This window comes from Heterodontus francisci, chromosome 10, assembly GCF_036365525.1.
Source record: "Heterodontus francisci isolate sHetFra1 chromosome 10, sHetFra1.hap1, whole genome shotgun sequence".
Classification (NCBI taxonomy): Eukaryota; Metazoa; Chordata; class Chondrichthyes; order Heterodontiformes; family Heterodontidae; genus Heterodontus; species Heterodontus francisci.
In genome coordinates this window covers 105613080-105621458 of record NC_090380.1, presented here as the reverse complement: position 1 = coordinate 105621458, position 8379 = coordinate 105613080, and the positions used below count along the sequence as shown (strand labels likewise).

General features: G+C 45.6%; 1 protein-coding gene across 1 annotated transcript; it reads right to left on the bottom strand.

The window, feature by feature from the left end:
• Nucleotides 1–1682: 1682 nt before the first annotated feature.
• On the bottom strand, nt 1683–2581 carry LOC137374226 (uncharacterized; the record flags this gene model as incomplete). Its single annotated transcript, XM_068040014.1, has 2 exons — nt 1683–1694; nt 1820–2581. Coding segments are annotated over 2 exons (774 nt in total), but the record flags the coding sequence as incomplete, so codon positions are not given.
• Nucleotides 2582–8379: the final 5798 nt, after the last annotated feature.

Below are 8379 nucleotides of genomic sequence, written 5' to 3'. Positions count from 1 at the left end.
GTGATGTAGCAGTGGGTACACTTGATGGACTAGATGCAGGAGAAGGTGATGTAGCAGTGGGTTCACTTGATGGACTAGATGCAGGAGAAGGTGATGTAGCAGTGGGTACACTTGATGGACTAGATGCGGGAGAAGGTGATGTAGCAGTGGGTACATTTGATACACTAGATGTAGGAGAAGGTGATGTAGCAGTGGGCTCACTTGATGGACTAGATGCAGGAGAAGGCGATGTAGCAGTGGGTACACTTGATGGACTAGATGCAGGAGAAGGTGATGTAGCAGTGGGCTCACTTGATGGACTAGATGCAGGAGAAGGCGATGTAGCAGTGGGTACACTTGATGGACTAGATGCAGGAGAAGGTGATGTAGCAGTGGGCTCACTTGATGGACTAGATGCAGGAGAAGGCGATGTAGCAGTGGGTACACTTGATGGACTAGATGCAGGGGAAGGTGATGTGGCAGTGGGTACACTTGATGGACTCGATGCAGGAGAAGGTGATGTAGCAGTGGGCTCACTTGATGGACTAGATGCAGGAGAAGGCGATGTAGCAGTGGGTACACTTGATGGACTAGATGCAGGGGAAGGTGATGTGGCAGTGGGTACACTTGATACACTAGATGCAGGAGAAGGTGATGTAGCAGTGGGCTCACTTGATACACTAGATGCAGGAGAAGGTGATGTAGCAGTGGGCACACTTGATGGACTGGATGCAGGAGAAGGTGATGTAGCAGTGGGTTCACTTGATGGACTAGAGGCAGGAGAAGGTGATGTAGCAGTGGGTTCACTTGATGGACTAGAGGCAGGAGAAGGTGATGTAGCAGTGGGTTCACTTGATGGACTAGAGGCAGGAGAAGGTGATGTGGCAGTGGGTACACTTGATACACTAGATGCAGGAGAAGGTGATGTAGCAGTGGGTTCACTTGATGGACTAGAGGCAGGAGAAGGTGATGTAGCAGTGGGTTCACTTGATGGACTAGAGGCAGGAGAAGGTGATGTAGCAGTGGGTACACTTGATGGACCAGATGCAGGAGAAGGTGATGTAGCAGTGGGTTCACTTGATGGACTAGAGGCAGGAGAAGGTGATGTAGCAGTGGGTACACTTGATGGACTAGAGGCAGGAGAAGGTGATGTGGCAGTGGGTACACTTGATACACTAGATGCAGGAGAAGGTGATGTAGCAGTGGGTTCACTTGATGGACTAGAGGCAGGAGAAGGTGATGTAGCAGTGGGTTCACTTGATGGACTAGATGCAGGAGAAGGTGATGTAGCAGTGGCTACACTTGATGGACTAGATGCAGGAGAAGGTGATGTAGCAGTGGCTACACTTGATACACTAGATGCAGGAGAAGGTGATGTAGCAGTGGCTACACTTGATGGACTAGATGCGGGTGAAGGTGATGTAGCAGTGGGTACATTTGATACACTAGATGTAGGAGAAGGTGATGTAGCAGTGGGCTCACTTGATGGACTAGATGCAGGAGAAGGTGATGTAGCAGTGGGTTCACTTGATGGACTAGAGGCAGGAGAAGGTGATGTAGCAGTGGGTACACTTGATACACTAGATGCAGGAGAAGGTGATGTAGCAGTGGCTACACTTGATGGACTAGATGCGGGTGAAGGTGATGTAGCAGTGGGTACATTTGATACACTAGATGTAGGAGAAGGTGATGTAGCAGTGGGCTCACTTGATGGACTAGATGCAGGAGAAGGTGATGTAGCAGTGGGTACACTTGATGGACTAGATGCAGGAGAAGGTGATGAAGCAGTGGGTACACTTGATACACTAGATGCAGGAGAAGGTAATGTAGCAGTGGGTACACTTGATGGACTAGATGCAGGAGAAGGTGATGAAGCAGTGGGTTCACTTGATCCACTAGATGCAGGAGAAGGTGATGTAGCAGTGGCCTCACTTGATGGACTAGATGCAGGAGAAGGTGATGAAGCAGTGGGTTCACTTGATCCACTAGATGCAGGAGAAGGTGATGTAGCAGTGGGTTCACTTGTTGGACTAGATGCAGGAGAAGGTGATGTGGCAGTGGGTACACTTGTTGGACTAGATGCAGGAGAAGGTGATGTAGCAGTGGGTTCACTTGATACACTAGATGCAGGAGAAGGTGATGGAGCAGTGGGCACACTTGATGGACTAGATGCAGGAGAAGGTGATGTAGCAGTGGCTACACTTGATACACTAGATGCAGGAGAAGGTGATGTAGCAGTGGGTACACTTGATACACTGGTTTCAGGAGAAGGTGATGTAGCAGTGGGCACACTTGATGGACTGGATGCAGGAGAAGGTGATGTAGCAGTGGGTTCACTTGATACACTAGATGCAGGAGAAGGTGATGTAGCAGTGGGTACACTTGATACACTGGTTTCAGGAGAAGGTGATGTAGCAGTGGGCACACTTGATGGACTGGATGCAGGAGAAGGTGATGCAGCAGTGGGCACACTTGATGGACTAGATGCAGGAGAAGGTGATGTAGCAGTGGGTTCACTTGATGGACTGGATGCAGGAGAAGGTGATGCAGCAGTGGGCACACTTGATGGACTAGATGCAGGAGAAGGTGATGTAGCAGTGGGTTCACTTGATACACTAGATGCAGGAGAAGGTGATGTAGCAGTGGGTACACTTGATACACTGGTTGCAGGAGAAGGTGATGTAGCAGTGGGTTCACTTGATACACTAGATGCAGGAGAAGGTGAGGTAGCAGTGGGTACACTTGATGGACTAGATGCAGGAGAAGGTGATGTAGCAGTGGGCTCACTTGATACACTAGATGCAGGAGAAGGTGATGTAGCAGTGGGTTCACTTGATACACTAGATGCAGGAGAAGGTGATGTAGCAGTGGGTTCACTTGATACACTAGATGCAGGAGAAGGTGAGGTAGCAGTGGGTTCACTTGATACACTAGATGCAGGAGAAGGTGAGGTAGCAGTGGGTTCACTTGATACACTAGATGCAGGAGAAGGTGATGAAGCAGTGGGTTCACTTGATACACTAGATGCAGGAGAAGGTGAGGTAGCAGTGGGTACACTTGATGGACTAGATGCAGGAGAAGGTGATGTAGCAGTGGGTACACTTGATACACTAGATGCAGGAGAAGGTGAGGTAGCAGTGGGTACACTTGATGGACTAGATGCAGGAGAAGGTGATGTAGCAGTGGGTACACTTGATGGACTAGATGCAGGAGAAGGTGATGTAGCAGTGGGTACACTTGATGGACTAGATGCAGGAGAAGGTGATGTAGCAGTGGGTTCACTTGATACACTGGATGCAGGAGAAGGTGATGTAGCAGTGGGCTCACTTGATACACTGGATGCAGGAGAAGGTGATGTAGCAGTGGGTACACTTGATACACTGGATGCAGGAGAAGGTGATGTAGCAGTGGGTACACTTGTTGGACTAGATGCAGGAGAAGGTGATGTAGCAGTGGGTACACTTGATGGACTAGATGCAGGAGAAGGTGATGTAGCAGTGGGTTCACTTGATACACTGGATGCAGGAGAAGGTGATGTAGCAGTGGGCTCACTTGATACACTGGATGCAGGAGAAGGTGATGTAGCAGTGGGTACACTTGATACACTGGATGCAGGAGAAGGTGATGTAGCAGTGGGTACACTTGTTGGACTAGATGCAGGAGAAGGTGATGTAGCAGTGGGTACACTTGATACACTGGATGCAGGAGAAGGTGATGTAGCAGTGGGCACACTTGTTGGACTAGATGCAGGAGAAGGTGATGTAGCAGTGGGTACACTTGATACACTGGATGCAGGAGAAGGTGATGTAGCAGTGGGTACACTTGATACACTGGATGCAGGAGAAGGTGATGTAGCAGTGGGCACACTTGATGGACTAGATGCAGGAGAAGGTGATGTAGCAGTGGGTACACTTGTTGGACTAGATGCAGGAGAAGGTGATGTAGCAGTGGGTACACTTGATACACTGGATGCAGGAGAAGGTGATGTAGCAGTGGGCACACTTGATGGACTAGATGCAGGAGAAGGTGATGTAGCAGTGGGCACACTTGATGCACTAGATGCAGGAGAAGGTGATGAAGCAGTGGGTACGCTTGATACACTAGATGCAGGAGAAGGTGATGTAGCAGTGGGCACACTTGATGCACTAGATGCAGGAGAAGGTGATGAAGCAGTGGGTACGCTTGATACACTAGATGCAGGAGAAGGTGATGTAGCAGTGGGCTCACTTGATGGACTAGATGCAGGAGAAGGTGATGTAGCAGTGGGCTCACTTGATGGACTAGATGCAGGAGTAGGTGATGTAGCAGTGGGTACACTTGATGGACTAGATGCAGGAGAAGGTGATGTAGCAGTGGGTACACTTGATGGACTAGATGCAGGAGAAGTTGTTGTAGCAGTGGGCTCACTTGAGACACTAGATGCAGGAGAGGGTGATGTAGCAGTGGGCTCACTTGATGGACTAGATGCAGGAGAAGGTGATGAAGCAGTGGGCTCACTTGATGGACTAGATGCAGGAGAAGGTGATGTAGCAGTGGGTTCACTTGATTGGCTAGATGCAGGAGAAGGTGATGTAGCAGTGGGCTCACTTGAGACACTAGATGCAGGAGAGGGTGATGTAGCAGTGGGCTCACTTGATGGACTAGATGCAGGAGAAGGTGATGAAGCAGTGGGCTCACTTGATGGACTAGATGCAGGAGAAGGTGATGTAGCAGTGGGTTCACTTGATTGGCTAGATGCAGGAGAAGGTGATGTAGCAGTGGGTACACTTGATATACTAGATGCAGGAGAAGGTGATGTAGCAGTGGGTACACTTGATGGACTAGATGTAGGAGCAGGTGAAATGGAAGCGGGTATATGTGATGTACCAGACGTAGATATTGGTGATGCAGTGGTGTACGGACTTGATATGCCAGGTGTAGGGGATACTGAAGTAGAAGCCGGCACGCTTGATATACTTGCAGCTAATGTACTGCTCATTGTTTGTGTTGAAGTACTTGAAGGTGATGTGTTAACCATTGAAGATGGACTTGTGGCTGTTCCTGCTGATGTTGATGTACTTGGTGAAGAAGTATTATCTTCAGGTGTTGATGATGCCGACTCTGCTGGTGTTGCTGTTGAAGTCCATGCCTGATCTGTCGTTGCACTGTTTGTCTGGATTTCTGATGTATTACTCAATATCGTAACAGGTGTCGATGACTGATTGGTCATACCTGAAACACAAAGTATACCCTTGATTTTCACAAGCTGCTACACCTTATTTATAGTTTTAAATTCCTGCCTCATATTTTTATATAGCAATTCGGAGGAATTTTAGGTATAACACCATATTTTTATGCTGTTTATGAAGCACAATTTTGATCAATGATGGTGCCTCGGGCTGAGACCATCAAACAGAGGGAATAAAATAATTCATTCTTTTTCAGATGCTGATAAATTAGCACTTTGCGCTCCCTTGAGTCAGCTGATTGCACTTAAAGCAATGTATGAACATAAATGCGCAATTGGCCCAGTGTCATGAATCTGCCTATAATTTAAATGAGGCAGATTAAGAACCAACGAAACTGGTCCATATCTCAAGGTAATATATTGAAACAATATATTTAGATCCCTGGTCACTTGAAATTCGTTAATCATTAATGATAAATAAACAAATTGGGCATCATATTCTTATATTGAAAAAAATAAAGCCCATGGGATTAAAGGGACACTGGCAGTGTGCACACAAAATTGCCTAAGGGACTGAAATCACGGAACAGTGGTGAACGGTTGTTTTCAGACTGGATGGAAGCAAACTGTGGTGTTCCCTAGTGGTCTGTATCAGGACCAATGCTCATTTTGATATAGATGTATATTATTGTTCTGGACTTGAGTCTCCAGGGCATAATGTCAAGGTCGTAGATGACACAAAACTAGGATTGTGGTGGACAATGAGGAAGGTAGTAACATACTTCAGGAAGACGTAGACAGACTGATAAAGTGGGAAGATACATGACAGATAAAATTTAACACAGAAAAGTATGAATTGATACATTTTGGTAGGAAGAATAAGGAGAGGCAATATAAACTAAATGTTAGAATTTCAAAATGAAGGCAGAAATCAAGAGCAGAAACTGGGAATGTAGGTACACAAATCTTTCGAGGTGGCTGGACAAGTTGATATGGCTGTTAAAAAAGCATACAGGATCCTTGGCATTATATAAAGTACAAAAGCAACGAAGTCATGCAGACCTTTTTAAAACACTGGTTTGGCCTCGGCTGGAGTAGTGTATTTCATTCTAGGCACCACACTTTAGGAAGAATGTCAAAGTCTTAGAGAGGGTACCAAAGAGATGTACTAGAATGGTACCAGGGATGACGGACTTCAGTTATGTAGAGAGACTAGAGAAGCTTGGAATATTTTCCTTAGAGCAGAGATGTTGAGAGATGATTTGACAGAGGTGTTCAAAATTATGAATGGCTTGATAGAGAAAATAAGCAGAAACTGTTTCCAGTGGCAGAAGGGTCAGTAAGCAAAGGATACAGATTTAGGTGATTGGCCAAATAAACAGAGAACATAAGAACATAAAAAATATGAACAGGATAGGTCATTCGGCCCCACAAACCTGCTCCATAAGATTGTAACTGATCTTCTACCTCAGCTCCACCTTCCCACACTATCCCCATATCGCTTGACTCCCTTAGCATCCAAAAGTCTATTGATCACTGACTTAGATATACTCAGCTACTGAGCATCCAAAGCTCTTTGCGGTAGAGAATTCCAAACGTTCACAACCCTTTGAGTGAAGAAATTTCTTCTCATCTCAATCCTAAATCATTGATCCCTTAATCTGAGGCTGTGACTCCCTTGTTATGGACTCCCCAGCCAGGGGAAGTGTCCTCTCAGCGTCTACCCTGTCCAGGCCACTTAAGAATTTTATATGTTTCAATGAGGTTGTCTCTCATTCTTCCAAACTCGAGGGAATATATCCATAGTCTACTCAATTTCTCCTCTTAAGACCATCTCATCATTGCAGAAATTAGACTAGTGAACCTGCACTGCACTCTCTCTAAGGCCAGTAAATCCTTCCTTATGTAAGGAGACCAAAATTGCACGGAGTACACAAGTGTCATCTCACCAAAGCCTTATACAATTGTAGCAAAATTTCTTATACTCCAATCCCTTTGTAACAAAGGCTAACATGCCATTTATTTCCCTAATTGCTTGCTGTAGCTGTACCAGCAGCAGCATTGGGAAACATATGTTTACACAGTAGATTGTTATGATGTGTAATGCACTGCCTGGGTGGTGGAAGCAAATTCAATAATAACTTTCAATAAGGAATGGAATAAATACTATGAAGGGAACAAATTTCAGGAGTGGAACTAGTTCGTTGACTTTACCAAAGAGCTGGTACAGTCACAATGAGCTGAATAGCCTTCTTCTGTGCTGTATCATTCTATAATTCTTTGATTCTGCAAATACTAATGACAGAAAATTGGATTAAAGTGCATAATAAATAATCTGCAATAATGGTTATTACATCAATATCAGTATTTGAGAAGCACATGCCATTGAAAACTATTCAGGTGGGTTCTGCTCTGGTCCCAACTTGCACACATCCAAACTGAGAGGTCTCAGAATCATTGGAAATTGGTCCTCGCATCAGACCTGAGGGAGAGCTGTGGCACTCATTGCACCTTACAAGGCAGTGAGGAGATCAATGGCAGGTCACCTGCCCTGCAGAATAGCGGAAGGGAAATTGGAGAAGACTACGGTGGGGGACCGGGCAGACAACAATTCCGATTCCTATGGAGTTAGAGGGGCACCCTTGCTTCACCTGGCTGCACAGGAATTACTTTTGTTAAGTAAAGCAAAATGAACTCACCTTATGCAAATTGCCGTGGGGACAGCTGAAGATTCCCAACACCTGCCCCACTAATCGCTGACTGATTTCTGGATGGGTGTTCATAACAGGTGCTGGCCCGTATTTTACATATTTAAAGGACCTTTTGTCTATTTTAGACATCTGTCCTAGATGCCTATAGAAAGAGCCCCACAAATTTAGAAGCAGGACCAACACATGTGCAGATTGGCCGCAGGTTGTCTCTCTGCTTATTGGTATGCTTTAAGCCAATTTTACACCCAAAAGAAAAGGACACACGCGTACTAACTTCTTCCCCACTGTAAGTACCTGCAGCAGCTATTGTTCCTGTACGTAACGCTTTGACAGGCTTTTATGTATGTTCGTAATGCCACCGTATATGGTGCGCTTTAAGAGCTATGTTCTGGTGAGAGTCTCTCACATTGTAATTATGTAATCAAAATGACTTCAAGATATTTTTCATCCATCATTTTTCTCAATTTGAATTCTAATATCCAAAATAAAATATAAATCACATGAATCATTCAAAACATGTAT